The sequence below is a fragment of the Lissotriton helveticus genome, chromosome 5_1 (genome assembly GCF_964261635.1).
Source record: "Lissotriton helveticus chromosome 5_1, aLisHel1.1, whole genome shotgun sequence".
NCBI classification, from domain to species: domain Eukaryota; kingdom Metazoa; phylum Chordata; class Amphibia; order Caudata; family Salamandridae; genus Lissotriton; species Lissotriton helveticus.
In genome coordinates, this window is record NC_136065.1 from 1,793,987,016 (window position 1) to 1,794,013,202 (window position 26,187).

Genomic DNA, 26,187 nt, shown 5'->3' on the forward strand with positions numbered 1-26,187 from the left:
AACCATGGCTAACGCAAAGGTGAGCTTGTGTATCATCAATAACAGAAGTACACTCCCATGCTGAAGTAACACATAAAATGTTAACCAAAATAATGGCAACAATACTGTTCGTAGAACTGCAATTTTAAAAACTTTTTGGGGGATCAATTCTTTCTTCCATTTTAAATTCTTTACATATCTCATATGCATCACATTTCAAAAATTATTTTCCAATCAAACTTGGCTGCAACACCGATTACTGTGTATCGATATATCATCTCGGATTCCATAGTGTTGCCATACACGTATTTTGCACAATAGTTCAACATTTGCTTAGGAGCATATATTTTATTGCCATCGGTCAAGGCCTGTATCTGTTCATCCTTTTTAGTCTTAAATGCATTGCCACTTATACCTCATTTGGTATGACGGTTTGATAAAATGTGGGAAGAATAGTTAATATGCCACTTTCAGATCATTTTGTTTAAAAAAAAATCCTAATGCCATAATCAGCAGCTACGTTTTACGTCGCCATGGCACCGAACTGCGCCCTTCTTCCAGTATGGTTGGGAGACTGCTTGCCACCGAATGGGTAATTGAAGAAAACAAGCATTGGAAATGCAATAGGTCTCGCAGCATTAGAGTTAGTGCATTTAGAATTGTTTATGGGTTTTTTGTTGTAAATCTTTTGCATTTTTATTTTTTTTTGCCAATGCTAAAGAATTACAAATCAAAAAAGCAATAAACAATTGTAAAAGCTGTAACTAAAAATCCTACGAGACCTATTGCACTGTGTGAGGGTGAGGTGTTGAGGGTGAGTGAGGGTGGGGATGAGTGAGGAGTTGAGTGTGAGTGAGGTGTTGAGGGTGAGTGAGGTGTTGAGGGTGAGTGAGAGTGAGAGTGAGTGAGGGTGAGGGTGAGGGAGGGTTATTGCGAGTTAGGATGAGGGGTTGAGGGTGGGTGATGGTGAGGGTGAGGTGTTGAGGGTGAGTGAGGATGAGTGAGGGTGAATGAGGAGTTGAGGGTGAGTGAGGATGAGTGAGGGTGAGTGAGGGTGAGTGAGGGTGACTGAGTGTGAGTGAGTGTGAGTGAGGGTGAGTGAGGGTGAGTGAGAGTGAGTGAGGGTGAGGTGTTGAGGGTGAGTTGTTGAGGTTGAGGTTTTGAAGGTGAGGTGTTGAGGGTGAGGTGTTGAGGGTGAGGTGTTGAGGGTGAGGTGTTGAGGGTGATTGAGTGTGAGTTAGTGAGGGTGAGGTGTTGAGTGTTAGTGATGGTGAGGTGTTGAGGGTGAGTGAGGGTGAGGGTGAGTGAGGGGGAGGGGGAGGCGTTGAGGATGAGTGACGTGTTTAGGGTGAAGTGTTGAGGGTGTGGGTGAGGAATTGAGGGTGAGGGAGGGTGAGTGTGGGTGAATTGTTGAGGGTGAGTGATTGAGGGTGAGGTGTTGAGGCTGATGTTTTGTGGGTGAGTGAGGGTGAGATGTTGATGGTGAGTGAAGGTGAGGTGTTGGGTGAGGCGTTGAGGGTCATTGAAGTTGAGGGTGGTTGAGTGAGGATGAGTGAGAATGAGGGTGAGTGAGGAGTTGAGGGTGAGTGAGGGTGAGGTGTTGAGGGTGAGTGAGGGTGAGTGAGTGTGTGATGTTGAGGGTGATTGAGGATGAGTGAGAGTGAGGGTGAGTGAGGATTTGAGGGTGAGGCGTTGAGGGTGAGGTGTTGCTGGTGAGTGAGGGTGAGAGTGATTGAGTGTGAGTGAGTGTCAGTGAGGGTGAGGTAGCGTCTTACTGATTGCCCGTGAAAAGCCCAATTATCTTCTTATATGTGAAAAAGAATGAAATGCGATAGGTACATTTTACAAAAAAAATTGTGAGCTTATGTGTTGTATTTATTGTTATAAAATAGCACTCGCTCGGTAGGGAGGCTACTTCAGAGCTGATAAAAACAGAATTATACATTTAATAAACTGTCATTTTTTGTCCTGTGTGTTTAAGCGTAGTTGAGACATTGACAGCACGAGTCTGAAATATAAATGAAAACAACGCAGCAGGACCCGGCGCCTTTTCATCCCTAAAAGTATTTACCATTTGAGGAAGGACAAGGCGCGAACCCGAAATGCATCGAGGGGTGTGATGTACAAGTTGCCTATCTAGAATGTGAACGATTGTCCGATAAAGTATTTCAATCAATCATGCAATAGAAGTATAGAAAATTATTTTCAGCAAAGAAAAGACAAATGCACCAGTTTACGTTGGGATGACTGAATGCCAGCCACGGATACAAGAAAATTTATCAGGGATTCCAGGCTGCAATCGCGTAGAGTGTTAGGGGGTGTGAGGGGGGGAGGATGAGTGAAGTTATTTGCGTAAGAGAGTGTGTGAGTGTGTTAGTGTGAGGGTGAGTAAGTGTGTGTGAGGCTGAAGGTGTGTGATGGTGTATGAGGGAGATGTTGTTTTAGCGTTACTGAGCGTGTGTGAAAGAGTGTGATAGTTTTGTTGTGTGAGGGTGATGTTAAGAGTGTGTGTATATGTTAATAATAATTAAGTAATGTGTTGTTTGTAACTAAAGGTGTCCCCTTTGTATTACTTCAGTCTTATGTGTATATTAGTATGTAATTTTAAATGTGTATGTATTGTACTAACTATGTGTATGTTTTGTAACATGTTTGTGTAGTCTCGTTTTTTTTTTTTTTTTTAAATGGCCGACGTATAGCGTCACGTCGACGTCTGCTATGTTTAGCGGTCTAGTTTATTTTTGAGTTGTGTGTGTTTTTTGTTTACGTATTTTTCTAGCCAATCGGAGCGCGACGTTTTTGACGTAGCGTTCCGATTTGCATACGTCAACCGTTGAATTCCCCATTGATCGAGAATGTTGGTGCGCGGAAGGCGTGTTCTTGTCCCGGTGGTGTTGCTGCGTCGTTTGACAGGTAAGAATGTATTCCTAAGTTTATTTTAATGTAATGTAATGTAGTATATATACTATGTAAAATTTAAATACTTGCTAAATTTATTTAATTCACTCGTAATATTTGTAAATGTTTGTAATGTAACATAAAGTAGTGTTTTTTATTGGCGATGTGTAATGCATATGTTTTGTTAAACTGTAATGTAATGTATTAATGTCCTTTTTTTGGTAATTTGACATACAAAAGGGGTTTGTTTCATTTCGAAGTGGTAAATGTGTTGTAATATATTGATGTAAGTTGTTTTTTTATTATTTTTTTGTGTGATGCTGAAGTAGTCGGATAATTTGTTATTGACGTACTTGAAGTATGAAATGAAACTTTGTGTCTTTGCTGACTGTAGTATTTTTAGCAATGTATGAACGACATGTACAGTGAACTAATGTATTTTTCGTTAGATTTTTGTGACTGACTCTTTCTATGTTCGTAATATGTTTTATTGTATTTGAACTAATTCCGTCTGGATAAATGCTATTGTGTTAAGCGTTTCTTTTTTTGTGTAAATCTCGACTATTGTATTCAATGCGTCCCATTTTCCGGATGAATCGTTCTTGTTTATTTCCCTCTGAAAAATTTGATTGTTTCTGAATTTTTGTTTATTTCGTCATATTTGCTTTATATTAGACGGAATTCCGTGAGAAGAAGTGCTATTGTTGTATGCGTCCGGTTTTTTGTGTAACTGTTGACTACTGTCTTTAAACCGTCCCATTCTCCGGATGAATAGTGCTTGTTTATTGCCCGGCGAAAAAGTTGCCTGTTTCACTTGTGTCTTTGTATCTCCTCGTCCTCGCTTCCTGCCACATATTTGTATTTGTTTCCTTTGTGTAATATTGTTGTAATATCGTACGAATTAAATTTACTTTTTGGCCCGAAGACTGATTAACATCCTTGCATCCTTTTAGGTCAATGATGTTAAGTTTTTTTTGTGTCTAACGTATCTGATGCTATACTCCGTCGACCCCCTTGTTTTCCGTCCTGAAATTTCTTTATGTGTAAGAAAATGGCCTAACATTCCTCAAATTGCAGAGTGGGTGAATGCTGCAGAGTGGGTGAATGCTGCAGAGTGGGTGAATGCTGCAGAGTGGGTGAATGCTGCAGAGTGGGTGAATGCTGCAGAGTGGGTGTATGCTGCAGAGTGGGTGAATGCTGCAGAGTGGGTGAATGCTGCAGAGTGGGTGAATGCTGCAGAGTGGGTGAATGCTGCAGAGTGGGTGAATGCTGCAGAGTGGGTGAATGCTGCAGAGTGGGTGAATGCTGCAGAGTGGGTGAATGCTGCAGAGTGGGTGAATGCTGCAGAGTGGGTGAATGCTGCAGATTGGGTGAATGCTGCAGATTGGGTGAATGCTGCAGATTGGGTGAATGCTGCAGATTGGGTGAATGCTGCAGATTGGGTGAATGCTGCAGATTGGGTGAATGCTGCAGATTGGGTGAATGCTGTCTATTGGGTGAATGCTGTCTATTGGGTGAATGCTGTAGATTGGGTGAATGCTGTAGATTGGGTGAATGATGGAGATTGGGTGAATGATGGAGATTGGGTGAATGATGGTGAGTGGGTGAATGATGCAGAGTTTCTGAAAGATGGATAGTGTGTGAATGATGGATAGAGTGTGAATGATGGAGAGGCAGAGTGCTGTTGCGTTTTTGAGTGTTAGTGTGTGTAACTGAGGGTGAGTCGTTGAGGGTGAGTGAGGGTGATGTTGAGTGAAGGTGAGGGTGAGGTGTTGAATGGTATTGAGGGTGAGGTGTTAAGGGTGAGTGAGTGTGACTTGTTGAGGATGAGTGAGGGTGAGTGAGGTGTTAAGAGTGAGGTGTTAAGGATGAGATGTTGAGGGTGAGTGATGGTGATGTTGAGTGTAGATGAGGGTGATGTGTTGAGTGTGAGTGAGGGTGAGTGATGGTGAGGGTGAGTGAGGGTGTGGAATTGTGGGTGAGGTGATAAGGGTGAAGTTAGTGAGGGTGAGGTGTTGAGGGTGAGGGTCTGAGGGTATGCTGTGCTGTACCTGCTCCGTGTGTGAGGGAAGCTTGCACTGTTGCCGCCTGTGCTGTACCTGATGTATGTGTGATGAAAGCTTGCACTGCTGCTGTCGGTGCTGTACCTGTTCCATGTGTAAGGGAAGCTTGCACTGCTGTTGGCTGTGCTGTACCTGCTCCGTGTTTGAGTGAAGCTTGCATTGCCGTTGCCTGTGCAGTACCTGCTCCGTGTGTGATGGAAGCTTGCACTGCAGCTGCCTGTGCTGTACCTGATGTATGTGTGAGGGAAGCTTGCACTGCTGCTGTCGGTGCTGTACCTGTTCCATGTGTAAGGGAAGCTTGCACTGCTGTTGCCTGTGCTGTACCTGCTCCGTGTTTGAGTGAAGCTTGCATTGCCGTTGCCTGTGCTATACCTGCTCCGTGTGTGATGGAAGCTTGCAGTGCAGCTGCCTGTGCTGTACCTGATGTATGTGTGAGGGAAGCTTGCACTGCTGCTGTCGGTGCTGTACCTGTTCCATGTGTAAGGGAAGCTTGCACTGCTGTTGGCTGTGCTGTACCTGCTCCGTGTTTGAGTGAAGCTTGCATTGCCGTTGCCTGTGCTATACCTGCTCCGTGTGTGATGGAAGCTTGCACTGCTGCTGTCGGTGCTGTACCTGTTGCATGTGTAAGAGAAGCTTGCACTGCTGCCGCCTGTGCTGTACCTGATCTATGTGTGAGGGAAGCTTGCACTGCTGCTGCCTGTGCTGTACCTGCTCTGTGTGTGAGGGAAGCTTGCACTGCTGCCGGCTGTGCTGTACCTGATGTATGTGTGAGGGAAGATTGCACTGCAGCTCTCGGTGCTGTACCTGTTCCATGTGTAAGGGAATGCTGTTGCCTGTGCTGTACCTGCTCCGTGTTTGAGTGAAGCTTGCATTGCCGTTGCCTGTGCTGGAGCAGCTCCGTGTGTGATGGAAGATTGTGAGATCTGGCATAACGGAAGGATTGGTAGTGCGTGCACAGTTTTTTTTTTGTTTGTTTATTGTTGTAGTGAAAAGTTTTATGTATGCACTGTGTATGTTCTCTTTGTGTGTTTTCTTTTTTATATTTTCTTTATTTCAGGGAATGAGCTGCTACGATGGACAGGTAATGACAAATTAATTTGCATAATATTGAAGCGTGTCTTTGTGACTTTTATACTTTTGTTTATTGATTTGCTTATTGTAAAGCTAATGTAATTATTTTATTAGGTCTCTCTGCTCGCATGTACTTTCTGCCTGGCTTCTTGCATTTGATTTTTATTTTATCAATGGCTGCTATTTCGGTGTATTTGTTGCCATGGATTGTGTTCCGTTTTGCCGTACGTGTTTTTTGGTCGCACTTGGCTTGTGTATACGTTTCTAAAATTATTTAGTGTATGTAATTAAAAGTTTTTTTTTTTCTGTTCTAGTAAAGGGTATTACGCAATGTATTCCCTTTACGTTTGTTACGTAAGGGATGTTAGCGTTCTATTTTTTAATTGATGGTGATGTAATTATGAGCGTTACGTAATTTTTAGCCAATCGCAGCTCTACGTTGTGTGACGTAGCGTTGCATTTGACATGCGTCAACGGGGCTTTTTCCAAATTGATGTGAATGTTCGTGCGGTAAAGGTGTGTTATTCCTCCGTGTTTGTTGCTGCGTCGTTGCGTGTGTGAGTGGCGTGTGTGAGTGGCGTTGCGTGGCTGAGTGGCGTTGCGTGGCTGAGTGGCGTTGCGTGGGTGAGTGGCATTGCGTGGGTGAGTGGCGTTGCGTGGGTGAGTGGCGTTGCGTGGGTGAGTGGCGTTGCGTGGCTGAGTGGCGTTGCGTGGCTGAGTGGCGTTGCGTGGCTGAGTGGCGTTGCGTGGCTGAGTGGCGTTGCGTGGGTGAGTGGCGTTGCGTGGGTGAGTGGCGTTGCGTGGGTGAGTGGCGTTGCGTGGGTGAGTGGCGTTGCGTGGCTGAGTGGCGTTGCGTGGCTGAGTGGCGTTGCGTGGCTGAGTGGCGTTGCGTGGCTGAGTGGCGTTGCGTGGGTGAGTGGCGTTGCGTGTGAGTGGCGTTGCGTGTGAGTGGCGTTGCGTGGCTGAGTGGCGTTGCGTGGCTGAGTGGCGTTGCGTGGCTGAGTGGCGTTGCGTGGCTGAGTGGCGTTGCGTGGGTGAGTGGCGTTGCGTGGGTGAGTGGCGTTGTGTGGGTGAGTGGCGTTGCGTGGGTGAGTGGCGTTGCGTGGGTGAGTGGCGTTGCGTGCCAGAGTGGCGTTGCGTGCCAGAGTGGCGTTGCGTGGGTGAGTGGCGTTGCGTGGGTGAGTGGCGTTGCGTGGGTGAGTGGCGTTGCGTGTGTGAGTGGCGTTGCGTGTGAGTGGCGTTGCGTGTGTGAGTGGCGTTGCGTGGCTGAGTGGCGTTGCGTGGCTGAGTGGCGTTGCGTGGCAGAGTGGCAGTGCGTGGCTGAGTGGCGTTGCATGTGTGCGTGGCGTTGCGTGTGTGAGTGGCGTGTGTGAGTGGCGTTGCGTGGCTGAGTGGCGTTGCGTGGGTGAGTGGCGTTGCGTGGGTGAGTGGCGTTGCGTGGGTGAGTGGCGTTGCGTGGCTGAGTGGCGTTGCGTGGCTGAGTGGCGTTGCGTGGCTGAGTGGCGTTGCGTGGCTGAGTGGCGTTGCGTGGGTGAGTGGCGTTGCGTGGCTGAGTGGCGTTGCGTGGGTGAGTGGCGTTGCGTGGGTGAGTGGCGTTGCGTGGGTGAGTGGCGTTGCGTGGCTGAGTGGCGTTGCGTGGGTGAGTGGCGTTGCGTGGGTGAGTGGCGTTGCGTGGGTGAGTGGCGTTGCATGGGTGAGTGGCGTTGCGTGGCTGAGTGGCGTTGCGTGGCTGAGTGGCGTTGCGTGGCTGAGTGGCGTTGCGTGGGTGAGTGGCGTTGCGTGGGTGAGTGGCGTTGCGTGGGTGAGTGGCATTGCGTGGGTGAGTGGCGTTGCGTGGGTGAGTGGCGTTGCGTGGCTGAGTGGCGTTGCGTGGGTGAGTGGCGTTGCGTGGCTGAGTGGCGTTGCGTGGCTGAGTGGCGTTGCGTGGCTGAGTGGCGTTGCGTGGCAGAGTGGCAGTGAGTGGCTGAGTGGCGTTGCATGTGTGCGTGGCGTTGCGTGTGTGAGTGGCGTGCATGAGTGGCGTTGCGTGGGTGAGTGGCGTTGCGTTGGTGAGTGGCGTTGCGTGGCTGAGTGGCGTTGCGTGGGTGAGTGGCGTTGCGTGGCTGAGTGGCGTTGCGTGGCTGAGTGGCGTTGCGTGGCTGAGTGGCGTTGCGTGCCTGAGTGGCGTTGCGTGCCTGAGTGGCGTTGCGTGGTTGTTTTAGCGTTACTGAGCGTGTGTGAAAGAGTGTGATAGTTTTGTTGTGTGAGGGTGATGTTAAGAGTGTGTGTATATGTTAATAATAATTAAGTAATGTGTTGTTTGTAACTAAAGGTGTCCCCTTTGTATTACTTCAGTCTTATGTGTATATTAGTATGTAATTTTAAATGTGTATGTATTGTACTAACTATGTGTATGTTTTGTAACATGTTTGTGTAGTCTCGTTTTTATTTTTTTTTTAAAATGGCCGACGTATAGCGTCACGTCGACGTCTGCTATGTTTAGCGGTCTAGTTTATTTTTGAGTTGTGTGTGTTTTTTGTTTACGTATTTTTCTAGCCAATCGGAGCGCGACGTTTTTGACGTAGCGTTCCGATTTGCATACGTCAACCGTTGAATTCCCCATTGATCGAGAATGTTGGTGCGCGGAAGGCGTGTTCTTGTCCCGGTGGTGTTGCTGCGTCGTTTGACAGGTAAGAATGTATTCCTAAGTTTATTTTAATGTAATGTAATGTAGTATATATACTATGTAAAATTTAAATACTTGCTAAATTTATTTAATTCACTCGTAATATTTGTAAATGTTTGTAATGTAACATAAAGTAGTGTTTTTTATTGGCGATGTGTAATGCATATGTTTTGTTAAACTGTAATGTAATGTATTAATGTCTTTTTTTGGTAATTTGACATACAAAAGGGGTTTGTTTCATTTCGAAGTGGTAAATGTGTTGTAATATATTGATGTAAGTTGTTTTTTTATTATTTTTTTGTGTGATGCTGAAGTAGTCGGATAATTTGTTATTGACGTACTTGAAGTATGAAATGAAACTTTGTGTCTTTGCTGACTGTAGTATTTTTAGCAATGTATGAACGACATGTACAGTGAACTAATGTATTTTTCGTTAGATTTTTGTGACTGACTCTTTCTATGTTCGTAATATGTTTTATTGTATTTGAACTAATTCCGTCTGGATAAATGCTATTGTGTTAAGCGTTTCTTTTTTTGTGTAAATCTCGACTATTGTATTCAATGCGTCCCATTTTCCGGATGAATCGTTCTTGTTTATTTCCCTCTGAAAAATTTGATTGTTTCTGAATTTTTGTTTATTTCGTCATATTTGCTTTATATTAGACGGAATTCCGTGAGAAGAAGTGCTATTGTTGTATGCGTCCGGTTTTTTGTGTAACTGTTGACTACTGTCTTTAAACCGTCCCATTCTCCGGATGAATAGTGCTTGTTTATTGCCCGGCGAAAAAGTTGCCTGTTTCACTTGTGTCTTTGTATCTCCTCGTCCTCGCTTCCTGCCACATATTTGTATTTGTTTCCTTTGTGTAATATTGTTGTAATATCGTACGAATTAAATTTACTTTTTGGCCCGAAGACTGATTAACATCCTTGCATCCTTTTAGGTCAATGATGTTAAGTTTTTTTTGTGTCTAACGTATCTGATGCTATACTCCGTCGACCCCCTTGTTTTCCGTCCTGAAATTTCTTTATGTGTAAGAAAATGGCCTAACATTCCTCAAATTGCAGAGTGGGTGAATGCTGCAGAGTGGGTGAATGCTGCAGAGTGGGTGAATGCTGCAGAGTGGGTGAATGCTGCAGAGTGGGTGTATGCTGCAGAGTGGGTGAATGCTGCAGAGTGGGTGAATGCTGCAGAGTGGGTGAATGCTGCAGAGTGGGTGAATGCTGCAGAGTGGGTGAATGCTGCAGAGTGGGTGAATGCTGCAGAGTGGGTGAATGCTGCAGAGTGGGTGAATGCTGCAGAGTGGGTGAATGCTGCAGAGTGGGTGAATGCTGCAGATTGGGTGAATGCTGCAGATTGGGTGAATGCTGCAGATTGGGTGAATGCTGCAGATTGGGTGAATGCTGCAGATTGGGTGAATGCTGCAGATTGGGTGAATGCTGCAGATTGGGTGAATGCTGCAGATTGGGTGAATGCTGTCTATTGGGTGAATGCTGTAGATTGGGTGAATGCTGTAGATTGGGTGAATGATGGAGATTGGGTGAATGATGGAGATTGGGTGAATGATGGTGAGTGGGTGAATGATGGTGAGTGGGTGAATGATGCAGAGTTTCTGAAAGATGGATAGTGTGTGAATGATGGATAGAGTGTGAATGATGGAGAGGCAGAGTGCTGTTGCGTTTTTGAGTGTTAGTGTGTGTAACTGAGGGTGAGTCGTTGAGGGTGAGTGAGGGTGATGTTGAGTGAAGGTGAGGGTGAGGTGTTGAATGGTATTGAGGGTGAGGGTGAGGTGTTAAGGGTGAGTGAGTGTGACTTGTTGAGGATGAGTGAGGGTGAGTGAGGTGTTAAGAGTGAGGTGTTAAGGATGAGATGTTGAGGGTGAGTGATGGTGATGTTGAGTGTAGATGAGGGTGATGTGTTGAGTGTGAGTGAGGGTGAGTGATGGTGAGGGTGAGTGAGGGTGTGGAATTGTGGGTGAGGTGATAAGGGTGAAGTTAGTGAGGGTGAGGTGTTGAGGGTGAGGTTCTGAGGGTATGCTGTGCTGTACCTGCTCCGTGTGTGAGGGAAGCTTGCACTGTTGCCGCCTGTGCTGTACCTGATGTATGTGTGATGAAAGCTTGCACTGCTGCTGTCGGTGCTGTACCTGTTCCATGTGTAAGGGAAGCTTGCACTGCTGTTGGCTGTGCTGTACCTGCTCCGTGTTTGAGTGAAGCTTGCATTGCCGTTGCCTGTGCAGTACCTGCTCCGTGTGTGATGGAAGCTTGCACTGCAGCTGCCTGTGCTGTACCTGATGTATGTGTGAGGGAAGCTTGCACTGCTGCTGTCGGTGCTGTACCTGTTCCATGTGTAAGGGAAGCTTGCACTGCTGTTGCCTGTGCTGTACCTGCTCCGTGTTTGAGTGAAGCTTGCATTGCCGTTGCCTGTGCTATACCTGCTCCGTGTGTGATGGAAGCTTGCACTGCAGCTGCCTGTGCTGTACCTGATGTATGTGTGAGGGAAGCTTGCACTGCTGCTGTCGGTGCTGTACCTGTTCCATGTGTAAGGGAAGCTTGCACTGCTGTTGGCTGTGCTGTACCTGCTCCGTGTTTGAGTGAAGCTTGCATTGCCGTTGCCTGTGCTATACCTGCTCCGTGTGTGATGGAAGCTTGCACTGCTGCTGTCGGTGCTGTACCTGTTGCATGTGTAAGAGAAGCTTGCACTGCTGCCGCCTGTGCTGTACCTGATCTATGTGTGAGGGAAGCTTGCACTGCTGCTGCCTGTGCTGTACCTGCTCTGTGTGTGAGGGAAGCTTGCACTGCTGCCGGCTGTGCTGTACCTGATGTATGTGTGAGGGAAGATTGCACTGCAGCTCTCGGTGCTGTACCTGTTCCATGTGTAAGGGAATGCTGTTGCCTGTGCTGTACCTGCTCCGTGTTTGAGTGAAGCTTGCATTGCCGTTGCCTGTGCTGGAGCAGCTCCGTGTGTGATGGAAGATTGTGAGATCTGGCATAACGGAAGGATTGGTAGTGCGTGCACAGTTTTTTTTTTTGTTTGTTTATTGTTGTAGTGAAAAGTTTTATGTATGCACTGTGTATGTTCTCTTTGTGTGTTTTCTTTTTTATATTTTCTTTATTTCAGGGAATGAGCTGCTACGATGGACAGGTAATGACAAATTAATTTGCATAATATTGAAGCGTGTCTTTGTGACTTTTATACTTTTGTTTATTGATTTGCTTATTGTAAAGCTAATGTAATTATTTTATTAGGTCTCTCTGCTCGCATGTACTTTCTGCCTGGCTTCTTGCATTTGATTTTTATTTTATCAATGGCTGCTATTTCGGTGTATTTGTTGCCATGGATTGTGTTCCGTTTTGCCGTACGTGTTTTTTGGTCGCACTTGGCTTGTGTATACGTTTCTAAAATTATTTAGTGTATGTAATTAAAAGTTTTTTTTTTTCTGTTCTAGTAAAGGGTATTACGCAATGTATTCCCTTTACGTTTGTTACGTAAGGGATGTTAGCGTTCTATTTTTTAATTGATGGTGATGTAATTATGAGCGTTACGTAATTTTTAGCCAATCGCAGCTCTACGTTGTGTGACGTAGCGTTGCATTTGACATGCGTCAACGGGGCTTTTTCCAAATTGATGTGAATGTTCGTGCGGTAAAGGTGTGTTATTCCTCCGTGTTTGTTGCTGCGTCGTTGCGTGTGTGAGTGGCGTGTGTGAGTGGCGTTGCGTGGCTGAGTGGCGTTGCGTGGGTGAGTGGCATTGCGTGGGTGAGTGGCGTTGCGTGGGTGAGTGGCGTTGCGTGGCTGAGTGGCGTTGCGTGGCTGAGTGGCGTTGCGTGGCTGAGTGGCGTTGCGTGGCTGAGTGGCGTTGCGTGGCTGAGTGGCGTTGCGTGGCTGAGTGGCGTTGCGTGGGTGAGTGGCGTTGCGTGGGTGAGTGGCGTTGCGTGGGTGAGTGGCGTTGCGTGGGTGAGTGGCGTTGCGTGGGTGAGTGGCGTTGCGTGGCTGAGTGGCGTTGCGTGGCTGAGTGGCGTTGCGTGGCTGAGTGGCGTTGCGTGGCTGAGTGGCGTTGCGTGGGTGAGTGGTGTTGCGTGTGAGTGGCGTTGCGTGTGTGAGTGGCGTTGCGTGGGTGAGTGGCGTTGCGTGGCTGAGTGGCGTTGCGTGGGTGAGTGGCGTTGTGTGGGTGAGTGGCGTTGCGTGGGTGAGTGGCGTTGCGTGCCAGAGTGGCGTTGCGTGCCAGAGTGGCGTTGCGTGCCAGAGTGGCGTTGCGTGGGTGAGTGGCGTTGCGTGGGTGAGTGGCGTTGCGTGGGTGAGTGGCGTTGCGTGGGTGAGTGGCGTTGCGTGGCTGAGTGGCGTTGCGTGGCTGAGTGGCGTTGCGTGGCAGAGTGGCAGTGCGTGGCTGAGTGGCGTTGCATGTGTGCGTGGCGTTGCGTGTGTGAGTGGCGTGTGTGAGTGGCGTTGCGTGGCTGAGTGGCGTTGCGTGGGTGAGTGGCGTTGCGTGGGTGAGTGGCGTTGCGTGGGTGAGTGGCGTTGCGTGGCTGAGTGGCGTTGCGTGGCTGAGTGGCGTTGCGTGGCTGAGTGGCGTTGCGTGGCTGAGTGGCGTTGCGTGGCTGAGTGGCGTTGCGTGGCTGAGTGGCGTTGCGTGGCTGAGTGGCGTTGCGTGGCTGAGTGGCGTTGCGTGGCTGAGTGGCGTTGCGTGGCTGAGTGGCGTTGCGTGGCTGAGTGGCGTTGCGTGGGTGAGTGGCGTTGCGTGGGTGAGTGGCGTTGCGTGGGTGAGTGGCGTTGCGTGGGTGAGTGGCGTTGCGTGGGTGAGTGGCGTTGCGTGGGTGAGTGGCGTTGCGTGGGTGAGTGGCGTTGCGTGGGTGAGTGGCGTTGCGTGGGTGAGTGGCGTTGCGTGGGTGAGTGGCGTTGCGTGGCTGAGTGGCGTTGCGTGGCTGAGTGGCGTTGCGTGGCTGAGTGGCGTTGCGTGTGAGTGGCGTTGCGTGTGAGTGGCGTTGCGTGTGAGTGGCGTTGCGTTGCTGAGTGGCGTTGCGTGGCTGAGTGGCGTTGCGTTGCTGAGTGGCGTTGCGTGGCTGAGTGGCGTTGCGTGGCTGAGTGGCGTTGCGTGGGTGAGTGGCGTTGCGTGGGTGAGTGGCGTTGCGTGCCAGAGTGGCGTTGCGTGGGTGAGTGGCGTTGCGTGCCAGAGTGGCGTTGCGTGCCAGAGTGGCGTTGCGTGCCAGAGTGGCGTTGCGTGCCAGAGTGGCGTTGCGTGCCAGAGTGGCGTTGCGTGCCAGAGTGGCGTTGCGTGGGTGAGTGGCGTTGCGTGGGTGAGTGGCGTTGCGTGGCTGAGTGGCGTTGCATGGCTGAGTGGCGTTGCGTGGCTGAGTGGCGTTGCGTGGCTGAGTGGCGTTGCGTGGGTGAGTGGCGTTGCGTGGGTGAGTGGCGTTGCGTGGGGGAGTGGCGTTGCGTGGGGGAGTGGCGTTGCGTGGGGGAGTGGCGTTGCGTGGGGGAGTGGCGTTGCGTGCCAGAGTGGCGTTGCGTGCCAGAGTGGCGTTGCGTGCCAGAGTGGCGTTGCGTGCCAGAGTGGCGTTGCGTGCCAGAGTGGCGTTGCGTGCCAGAGTGGCGTTGCGTGCCAGAGTGGCGTTGCGTGCCAGAGTGGCGTTGCGTGCCAGAGTGGCGTTGCGTGGGTGAGTGGCGTTGCGTGGGTGAGTGGCGTTGCGTGGGTGAGTGGCGTTGCGTGGGTGAGTGGCGTTGCGTGGGTGAGTGGCGTTGCGTGGCTGAGTGGCGTTGCGTGGCTGAGTGGCGTTGCGTGGCTGAGTGGCGTTGCGTGGCTGAGTGGCGTTGCGTGGCTGAGTGGCGTTGCGTGGCTGAGTGGCGTTGCGTGCCAGAGTGGCGTTGCGTGGGTGAGTGGCGTTGCGTGCCAGAGTGGCGTTGCGTGCCAGAGTGGCGTTGCGTGCCAGAGTGGCGTTGCGTGCCAGAGTGGCGTTGCGTGCCAGAGTGGCGTTGCGTGCCAGAGTGGCGTTGCGTGGGTGAGTGGCGTTGCGTGGGTGAGTGGCGTTGCGTGGGTGAGTGGCGTTGCGTGGGTGAGTGGCGTTGCGTGGGTGAGTGGCGTTGCGTGGGTGAGTGGCGTTGCATGGGTGAGTGGCGTTGCATGGCTGAGTGGCGTTGCGTGGCTGAGTGGCGTTGCGTGGCTGAGTGGCGTTGCGTGGGTGAGTGGCGTTGCGTGGGTGAGTGGCGTTGCGTGGGTGAGTGGCATTGCGTGGGTGAGTGGCGTTGCGTGGGTGAGTGGCGTTGCGTGGCTGAGTGGCGTTGCGTGGGTGAGTGGCGTTGCGTGGGTGAGTGGCGTTGCGTGCCAGAGTGGCGTTGCGTGCCAGAGTGGCGTTGCGTGCCAGAGTGGCGTTGCGTGCCAGAGTGGCGTTGCGTGCCAGAGTGGCGTTGCGTGCCAGAGTGGCGTTGCGTGCCAGAGTGGCGTTGCGTGGGTGAGTGGCGTTGCGTGGGTGAGTGGCGTTGCGTGGGTGAGTGGCGTTGCGTGGGTGAGTGGCGTTGCGTGGGTGAGTGACGTTGCGTGGGTGAGTGGCGTTGCGTGGCTGAGTGGCGTTGCGTGGCTGAGTGGCGTTGCGTGGCTGAGTGGCGTTGCGTGGGTGAGTGGCGTTGCGTGGGTGAGTGGCGTTGCGTGGGTGAGTGGCGTTGCGTGGGTGAGTGGCGTTGCGTGGGTGAGTGGCGTTGCGTGGCTGAGTGGCGTTGCGTGGGTGAGTGGCGTTGCGTGGCTGAGTGGCGTTGCGTGGCTGAGTGGCGTTGCGTGGCAGAGTGGCGTTGCGTGGCAGAGTGGCAGTGAGTGGCTGAGTGGCGTTGCATGTGTGCGTGGCGTTGCGTGTGTGAGTGGCGTGCATGAGTGGCGTTGCGTGGGTGAGTGGCGTTGCGTGGGTGAGTGGCGTTGCGTGGCTGAGTGGCGTTGCGTGGGTGAGTGGCGTTGCGTGGCTGAGTGGCGTTGCGTGGCTGAGTGGCGTTGCGTGCGTGAGTGGCGTTGCGTGCCTGAGTGGCGTTGCGTGGCTGAGTGAAACAGGCAGAAACGTAAATGGAGAGGGGGGTGAGAGTTAAAAGAGAGAGTGAAACAGGCAGAAACGTGGAGAGTTAAAAAAAAAAGCAAATGAATCTAAGCTGCGAGATGTGGCATAACAGAAGGATTGGTACTGCGTGCACCGCTGCTTGGGGTATCTGCGAGATTTGTGTAAGTAAATGGAGAGGGGGGTGAGAGTTGGAAGAGAGAGTGAAACAGGCAGAAACGTGGGGAGTTAAAAGAAAGAGGGAATGAATCTAAGCTGCGAGATGTGGCATAACAGAAGGATTGGTACTGCGTGCACCGCTGCTTGGGGTATCTGCGAGATATGTGTAAGTAAATGGAGAGGGGGGTGAGAGTTAAAAGAGAGAGTGAAACAGGAAGAAACGTGGAGAGTTAAAAGAAAGAGCGAATGAATCTAAGCTGCGAGATGTGGCATAACAGAAGGATTGGTACTGCGTGCACCGCTGCTTGGGGTATCTGCGAGATTTGTGTAAGTAAATGGAGAGGGGGGTGAGAGTTAAAAGAGAGAGTGAAACAGGCAGAAACGTGGAGAGTTAAAAGAAAGAGCGAAAGAATCTAAGCTGCGAGATGTGGCATAACAGAAGGATTGGTACTGCGTGCACCGCTGCTTGGGGTATCTGCGAGATTTGTGTAAGTAAATGGAGAGGGGGGTGAGAGTTGGAAGAGAGAGTGAAACAGGCAGAAACGTGAATCTAAGCTGCGAGACGGAGAGGGAGGGAGAGAGGAGGAAAAAGAGAGGGGGAGTGAGACAGAGGGAGGAACACAGTTAGAGTGAGACAGAGGAAGACAGGAGAGAGGGAGGGGGAGCTATAGATGTAGGGAGAGCGCGAGAGAAAGAGAGCGATAAAATTATGTGTATGCCGGGAGGGCTCAGTGCACGAAGCCTTCGGCTGCAGGGTCCTGTGATTAACTTCATGGTCAGTTTTATGTTGTTGCTGTCCCTCCAAGCGCAATGCCGCTGCCAGCAATACCAGCATCAAAGAAAACAAGACGGAGGGAAGAGAGGGGAGAGGGGAGAGGGGAGGGGGGAGGAGAAATGCGACACGGCGGGAAGGGGCAGGCAGGATGACTCAGGGGAGGGGGCGGAGCGGGGCAGAGCGGCATGTGGGTGTGAACAAGCCGGGCCTTTGAAGTGAAGCTAAGTTTCACTTCAAAGGTGTCGGAGGAATGCGGGCGGCTGTGCACGCGCTTTTAAGCTCAATGCACATGCGCATTGAGCTTAAAAGTCACGGGCACTGCAAGGAATCGCCACGATTCCTTGAAAGTTAGATAAAGTCTGGATGAGCCCCTATAGTCTCGCTTGCTCGATGCGCATGCGCATCGACAGGCGAGACCTAAAAAGGATGAAAATTTGCAATCCTGCTGAAAAAAAGGTAAGAAGGCCACAATAAAGAGAACAACTATTTATGTAAATAATCAAAATACAAGAATCACAATTCCAAACGAATTTGCCTTCTATCTTTTTGGTGCAATGCACAACATATTTAACACAAGTGTTTGTGGACTGAGAGGGAATTAATATTAGTAAAATAAAAATTATTTTTTAAACTTCAGGAAAACGCACTAGTACCATGGTGCACATTTTACTTTGACGGTGACCATGTATTTTGATGACCGCATTAATTTGGTAGAAGCAAATCAGTTAATTGTTAAAAATGCTGAAAACTGAGGAATCTGGCCAATACACAAGAGCATGACCTCAAGGTCAGGGCCACATTGCCGTGGAATTCGGCCCGTTGCCTGGACCTCAGAGCAGTCCCATTCCGAAGTAGAAGATTTTCCAGATTAAGTTCAGCCATGATCATTTCTGTTGAAATCAAACGGATAGCAGGGTTCGGGGCAAAAACCTACGTGCACTACTAAAGATGTGTGTGTCTCCTTATTGGAATGGAAAGGGTGGTGAATTAGCACATTAGTAAATGCGTTTTTGGATCTCAGAACCGAAGATTCAGAAGGGCTGCAGCAAGAACATGCTGCCCTGGAAGATTTATGCAAGAGTCTAGGCACTTCTGTACCACAAATCTGAAGATCCAAATTCACGTGCAATGGTAGATCTATGTACAGTTCTCAGTACTAGAGAAGCAGCTGTCCCTGTGCACCTCCAGCATAAGAGGGTCTGCACTGAGGTGAACTGGTAAAGCTGTGCTTGTACCGATCAGGATTGGAATGGCAGATTAGTGTAGGTAAGGATTAAGAGGCACTGGAAAATCTATTTATTTGTTAGGCATGGAATGGCAGGAGCCCTGCACACTAGCGCTGTGGAGCGCTGGACAATCTGCACACGAGTGTTCATACTAGACGGGCAAAGGCTGAAGAACATTAGTTGATCTTCCTACGCATGTAGACAATGGCATGTAGGGGTTCTGCAAGGCATCATCATCAGTGTAATTTTCATCAGCATAGTAGAGATACTAAGATACATTCTGGTGTGCTGGGAGATCTGTGAAAATGCCATGGAACTTGAATGACAGGGGTGCTGCAGTGCTGGTCAAGGTCAGGACCAAGATGCACTGTTAGATCTGTGAGGCGGTAGTCAATGAGCAAAAGTTATCCTCAGACTCCGATCGGTGCCCAAGGACTAAGTAGAGTACTGCAGGCCATACATTTCATTAGCTGCCTCCCCACCCCTGTAAGGACACCCTGTGCTTGTGAAGGTACCGTCCCCATATCACATGTATCTAACAACTGTAAACCATACTTAAATGCAGTGTTAAATGATACACGTCCCTTCCGAGAGCCCCCTTTCAACTTGCCTCGCCATTCTTCAGGAGCTACAAATCTATTTCTCGAAGTTACAATGATGCCTGATTAAGCAGAGCCTCATGATACTTATCCTATAGTGACGGATGTTCTATTACAAGGCTACAACACTAAAGGTTACAATATTCCACTTCATGGGGCTTCAAGACATCCATTTAACTGGGTTCCAGGACTCCAACTGAAAAAGCTCAAATCTGGACAACTTGATTGCAATAAAGTATTGACCACTTCAGCAACCAAATACAATCCTCTTTCAACTACCTCATATTATTTACAAAACCTCAATGTGAGAGTCTGAAGAATGAGCAATTTCCTTCCTTATGATGCCACTTGGTAGAAACCAAAATGGCAGACTCAGTCCCCAAACATTTAATTTGATTTACTAGTACCAGGAGACAAAGCTTTTGTTGAGCAGCTTTATGAAAATACAACCCTCTTCGTCTAACCACATCCTCCTGGGGGATTTCAATTCACACTGGGGATACCTGAAAGACATTGTGCCTTTCAATTTCCATTTTTTCTGCTGAGCTGTGAATTTACTCAAGTTTCCTCCCACTCTGACACATGAAGACATTTAGTTTGGGGGCTCTTAATTGAAGTCCATTTGAACCATTAACCATTCCACTGTAATAAAATTCTTCAGCGACATAATGCCAGTGAATCGATCGGTCATAAACAGATTCACCTTGTACCTAAACAATAAATATCCATGCACACAAATCTCAGATTACCTGGATAATCTCTCCCTCTTGCAACAAGGAGTACTTCAAGGCTATCCCAGAATTTCTTCAATTTATATATGGGACGGCTTGCCTAACTTTAAAACACTAACATCTTTGCTTGTGATACCAGATAGAAACAAAAGCATTGCCCTCCCCCCCCCCCCCGATGCCTCGCTTACATTTGCAAAAAAAATCAACCTGAATGAGCCACCACTAACTTCCACTTAACCTCTTGAAAGCTGCTTTCCAGGGGATTTTTTCTCCTAAATGCTCAACACCTGTGCAGACTTTGTTGAATGCATGAAGAATGCTGGAAAATGTTTGTCCATCATTAAAGGAGCCAAATCCTTGGGCTACATGCTGGACAAAATTCTCTAGCTCACCTAAATTCCTTATAAGAAGGGACACCGTTTCAAATCCACTTCCACCTCGACAACCAACTGGAACCCAGCACCACATCCCTCCTGGACAACCCCCACAACATTGGACCCCACCAGATCGTGACCGAACCCACGCACTCAGCAGGACACACTCTCGACCCCTTTTTCACAACAGGAAAGTCCATCACCTTCTGCCACACCACCGAATTCCCATGGACGGACTATTGTTGCGTCCACTTCAACTTCAGAACACCCACAGACACCCGCACCCATGAAGATACTGGACTAGATCACCGACGACCAGCTAACCTCATCACTCAGTAACTCCACCCCAACCATTGCGGAAACGACGACCCCAACACCGCAGCCGGAACCCTGCACAGATCGATCTTCGACAGCGTCAACACCATAGCCCCCCTCAAGAAAAACAACAACACCCACACCAAGAAAGCTAGATGGTTCACCACCGAACTTCGAGAGTCAAGACGCACTTGCCGCCGCCTCAAAAAGGCCTGGAGGAACACCAAATCAACAGAAGCCCACAACAACTTCAGAGCCGCCACCAACGCCCACCACCAACTCATCAGAAAACTCGGAAAAAAGTGATTAAAGACAGAATCTCCACTCATGCACACAACAGCAAAGAACTTTTCAACATCATCAAGGAGTTCGCCCAACCCACCAGCGAGTCCACCAACATCCCTCCCTCACAAAACCTCTGCGACAAACTCAGCACCTCTTTCCACCACAAAATCAAGAGCATCTTTGACAACTTTGACGAAGACAACCAACACACTGAACCCTCACCAACCACCCCGACACCCTGAAGCCAGCGATCAACAACTGGACAGCCCTCACCACGAAGACACATTGAAGACGATTAAGTCAATCCACTCCGGGGACCCCCACGGACCCCTGCCCCCACCACATATTCAACAGAGCAGCCGACACCATCGCACCCATGCTCTGCCACTCCATCAACCGCCTCGTTCCCTGACGACTGGAAACGTGCTGAGATCAACCCCTCCTGAAGAAACCCTCGGCGGACACCACCGACTTAAAAAACTACAGACCCATCTCCCTACTCCCGTTCCCAGTGAAAGTCATTGAGAAAGCCATCAACAGCCAACTCGCCATATTCATCGAAGAGCACAACATCCTCGACTCCTCCCAATCCGGCTTCAGAAAAAAACCACAGTACGGAAACTGCCCTCCTCGCCGCAACAGACGACATCCGTACCTTACTGGACAAAGGAGAAACAACAGACCTCATCCTCCACGACCTCTCAGCAGCATATGACACAGTATCTCACCGCACCCTAATACAAAGACTCCACGACGCAGGGATCCAAGACAAGGCCCTCGACAGGATCCGCTTCTTCCTCTCTGGCAGAATGCAGTGGGTTAGACTCCCCCCCCCTTTCCTCTATGACTCTACACCTACCACCTGTGGAGTCCCCCAGGGGTCCTCCCTCAGCCCTATGCTCTTCAACGTCTACATGGCTCCGCTCGCCCGCATCGTCAGGACCTACGGACTCAACATTATGTCATACGCAGACGACACCCAACTCATCCTCTCCCTATCCAACTAACCCAACACCGCCAGACACAACTTTTGAGAAGGCATGGAAGCAGTCGCCAAATGGATGATAAACAGCTGCCTACAACTAAACACCAACAAAACGGAAGTACTCATCATGGGCCCAAACCCAGACGCCCGGAACGACACCTGGTGCCCCACCGCCCTCGGAGGCCCGCCCACCCCCATGGACCACGCACGCAACAAGGGAATCATCCTGGACTCAGAACTGAAAATAGACCGCCAGATCAACTCTGTCTCGTCCTCCTGCATCCACACCCTCCGCCTCCTACGTAAGACCTTCAAATGGATCCCCCTCAAACACAGAAAGACCGTCACTCACGCCCTGGTCACCAGCAGGCTAGCCTACGGCAATGCACTCTATGCCGGAATAAACAAAGCTACAGCAAGCTACAGAACATCCAAAACGCCGCCGCAAGACTGGTCCTCAACCTACCAAGACAATGCCACATCTCCCAGCACCTGTGCACACTCCACTGACTCCCCATCGAAGCTAGAGTCACTTTGAAGAGGTTAACCCATGCTCACAAGGCTCTCCACGATACCGGACCAGCATACCTGAAAAGCCAACTCAAATTCCACGCACCCCAAAGGACCCTACGATCAGCCCAGCTCATCTACGCCGTGGTCCCCCGCATCAGAAAGACCAGATCGGGAGGCTGCTCTTTCTCCTTCCACGCGGCCAGAGCCTGGAACGACCTTCCGCTCCACCTCAGACAGATAACATGGCTCCCCATTTGCTAAAGAAACTTCAAAACCTGGCTCTTCGACAGACCCCCCTCCTTGATGGACTGGAGCCCGCGACCCACCCCCCAGCGCCTTAAGACCCCTAAGGGTGAGTAGTCGCGCTTAAACACTTGATTGATTGATTGAAATCAGACTGATGAAAAACGTAAACAATTTCAATCAAGAGTACTATCTAGATTAAACAATGCCAGTTCCTTGCTCATAGGGAGTCCAGGAACTGTCTAGAAGTATTGCCCGCAGAAGCTAAACTACTGGTCACAAACTCCATGAAGTTCAGTCACATTATTCCAATCTTAATCTCATTGAAGTGTCTACAGATTAAAGCCAAAGGCATATTCAGGCTGGTTTGTAATTATCCATAAAAATATCCACTTTGACCTTCAAACTGTCTAGCATAAAATACAGAATTCAGATACTATCTTGGTTGAATATCAGATATGTAGAAAGGAAAGACCCCTTTAGCAATCCTTCTTAGGGAGAGCACCCTCAGTATGGAACTCTATCTCACCTGCAATCACGGCAAACCCTTCAAAAGACAGATGAAATGTCAACTGTTTCAACGTCACTTTTTTATTAAATATCAAACTCTGTTCCCTCTTCAAAGTTATGCTTGTTTACCTCTATAATGCTTCACTGTTGTCTCCACACCAATTATAGTTGTATTCGGCTAGTCATTATAAGTTCATGTATATTTGTATCCTCTGTTCCATTTTACACTCAGCCCCACCACCTCGAATCCCCTATTCACAATTACTTTTCCTTGAAAATATCTTTAATTGCCTGACATTTGAATTACCATGGTTTATCTTTAATTGGCACTTCTTTACTTCCGACACCTTGTAAATATGTGTTCTTATGGATATCCTCTGTAAAGCGATGATACCCATTTGGGTATAGTTTGCACTTGGCTAAAAACAATGATGCGTTTTTTTGCCGAAAAAGGCAAAGACTGCTGTCATTCACTGGTCAACTAGAAAACTGAAATGCTGACAAAAAGTGCCAGGATAGGGGGAATAGCTGTGTTGGTGTCCATCCATACCTTTTCCCCTGGCTGTACAATGATCAATCCTTAATGTTCCCCTAGCAAATCTGCATATTCAACAAATGCCCCCACCTTCAAGGTTTTTCTCTGGTCCCTCAGCCCTTCCAGGATGCTGGTCCCACTGCCCAGCAGTTCATCCATGCCCCGGTGGGCATTATGCAGTGAAGAATTAAACTGTAATGTCTCGTCGATCGGGATGGTGGTCGCCGAATCCTGTGTGAAAAATGTAGTGTGTGGTTATCGTACTGCAGTATTTATTAGCGCAGTTCATCTCACTCTGGTGAAGAATGCCAGACCGTAAAGTTCTTCAATCTATACTCCTTGATTCACACGTTTTCTACCAACACTTTTTTGAGGATTTTGTTAAAATGATTAGAGACCAGTCAAAGTAAGCGACCCAAGTCTACAGGCCAAGACGGAATATCAGGAGCGGTGGATTTTCAGCTATAGATATAAAGGCCAGATCTTTTATGGGTGTGTTCAAAGCGAATATAAAACGCACTGACATCATTTCTGTAACTTAGACTGAAACCCAGGTGTATCATCACACCATGTGCAGCAACATTACAACGGAAGAACCAAATGCGTAATAATGTGCAAACTGTACCATGAGTGTGAAGACAGTCTTGTAAAGACCAGGCACTACAAATCCACTTTAAATAAGACTGCTGCTCACTGGGTAATACGGTTCATTGGGGAGACACCATGTGTATTTAACCAAACATAGTAAGCCTAAGGTCGGTTAAACAGATCCCAAAATGTATTCACTTGCACAAAAGACTAATCTATTCAGTGTTCTACGCCAACAACCGTTTTATTCTACTCCAAATCATAATTCTAAGCATAGTAGACTCATTCACAAAGAGAGAAATCATCGTGCTTTTAGAAAAGAATGTTGATTTAAAAAACACATTAATGATTCATTAGCAGAATTCAGCATCTATGTTGTTAGAAACTGGGTCGGGTTTTATTTTCATTCATCATACCCAAAATAGATCAAGGTCAGATAACATAACCCAGGTAAACTAAGAGTCACATCTGACATAACTAGAAGAACTTATTGATTGATGTTCTTATACTCCAGGACCAACCAAGATGTGGCATAACGTGCACAAATGTGAAGATAGGAAGGGATGCACTAATGCTATCCAATCGTATATCAAGCTCCCAGTATGCATTATAGCTTCAGGGCTCTGAGAAGCAAACAAGGTTCGGTTTCAGTTCATGTATAGAGAATAAAAACAAACCTGTGTACAAGGGGATCTTATATGCTGCAATACGAGAATGTTGGGGTGGGAAATGTGTGTGCAAGGAAATCTGAAGAACCATTAAATCTCCTGCATGAAAAGGCAATAAATAACAGGATAGAAGAAAGGGTCCGACTACGACATAATAAACTATAGTTCCGAATTGTCCTGATTTAGCCCTCAAGTACCTGGAGGTTGTCCTGGCTGATCAGTAAGTGTGCACCATCTGACCTCTCCCTACCCAGCCTAGAGTGTCACCCATCACTCCCTGGGAAGAAACGTCAATGCTCAGCCCCAGACATACCACTCTAGTTCAGTATCTCGAAGTTCACTGTCGCCAGGCAGCGGTTTACCTCGTACAATCCCAACACATACACAGGTTAGTTAACTTGATTAAGGACACATTGTTCTATCCATAGCTTTAAGGGTGACTCTAATAGACATGAAGTTATACATAGTTATTAATAAGCAAAAACTGTTCGTATAAATCAGTTCCCCTAAACTTTGGCGTCAGGACTCCACAAAGAACACAATTATATCTATAAACATACCGTGTATATTCTTTCTATATCTGACCATGGTCTCTTACCAAGACAAGTCACAGATTAACTGATCCATTATCCTAGACTACTGCCATGTATACCAGAATAGACATTAGAGACACCTCCAGTCTATGCCACTGACAATCAGATACTAGTCATGGGTGCCTCCTGGAGACACAGCCTTATAGTCAGGGGGAAACAGAACTGTGAATGCCTTGCATTAACCTCATTGTCAAGATGCAGTTCATAACATCCTTTAATCTTCTGTGCCACTGATAATCAACCCCATCACCTACAAGTGAGTAGTTCTAAAACTACCCCCTAGTTGCCTTACCCACTATTCAAGTAATCTCTGCGGCATAGGAGTCACAAACTTACAAACGCTAGAGTGATCATGAGGTCCTGCGACTGCACCTCAATAACAACAATTACTTTAAATAACAATTAAAAGTAAAGTTTTCCACCCTAGGTCAAAATAATCGTTTGTCGCAGCAGATAGAAAGAGTAGATCTGCTTAGACATGAAGAAGATCCACCTGATTGCTAAACTATAAAGGGTTTTTAACAATAAACAATTTAAAACTAACAAGTGTTTCCGCTCATATCTCAGCGTTTGTAACAAAGTAAACTGTATTCTTCCAAACAAATACCTTGTCGGACTCTTTCCCTTTTCTCTCTCATCCTTTTGCTTATCAAACCACGAGTTTACTTGGCAGCTACCCGAGGCTTTGAGGTGCTTCTACTCCACCGTAGATACTTACGTTAGTGGTGTACGTCCGCGTCATCAGCTCCTCCCGCTCTCTTTCTTGCTGCTCATGTGCATACCGTCGCTGTTGGAAATTCCGAAGCGCCGTCTGCAGGTGTTGAACATCATATTTCAACTGGTCAACTCGACTGTTGAGAATGGAAAGAAGAAGCAAAATAGGGGAATGTATTATGGGACAATGAAATTCACGCTCAAGTCTCACCATTGGGAATACTATTTTATTTTAAAAGCACCGCATTTGAGAGAATAAAAGCACCGCATTTGAGAGAATAAAAGCGCTGAATATGAGAGAATATGGAGAGCCTTAGAATCCCACTCTGATTAAAGATCTACATACAATTAAGCATATTTCTTCAGCTGTTGATTAAATTCCACGAATCACTAATGATAGGCCATCTGGAGATGGAAGATGCAAATACCTGAAGCACAATAAACGAATGCTCTGCACTTACACAGAAAAAGTTTTGTTTAGGGGCATTCACATGTGGATCGAAACCGTGACCTCAGTCACTTTCTTTTCGAAACCCAATCCACATTGTTCACAGTCTGATCTAGGAGGACATAGCCTTCAATGCCAACATCTTCATGAGGAACCCAAAATATAAAAGACAAAAGAGTGCCATGCACAATCATCTTGACAAAAGTGTGCCACAGTAACACATAA

At 48.2% G+C, this 26,187-nt stretch overlaps 1 protein-coding gene across 2 annotated transcripts in view; it reads right to left on the reverse strand.

The window, feature by feature from the left end:
• The window catches only part of GOSR2 (golgi SNAP receptor complex member 2), a 110,180-nt gene that overhangs the window by 23,324 nt on the left and 60,669 nt on the right, over positions 1 to 26,187 (reverse strand). For both annotated transcript variants that reach the window (XM_078645101.1, XM_078645102.1), the window contains 2 exons: positions 25,519 to 25,651; positions 23,042 to 23,182 (listed from right to left, as the gene is read on the reverse strand). In XM_078645101.1, coding sequence (XP_078501227.1) covers positions 23,042 to 23,182; positions 25,519 to 25,651 — 274 coding nt within the window. The remainder of the gene's footprint in view (positions 1 to 23,041; positions 23,183 to 25,518; positions 25,652 to 26,187) is intronic.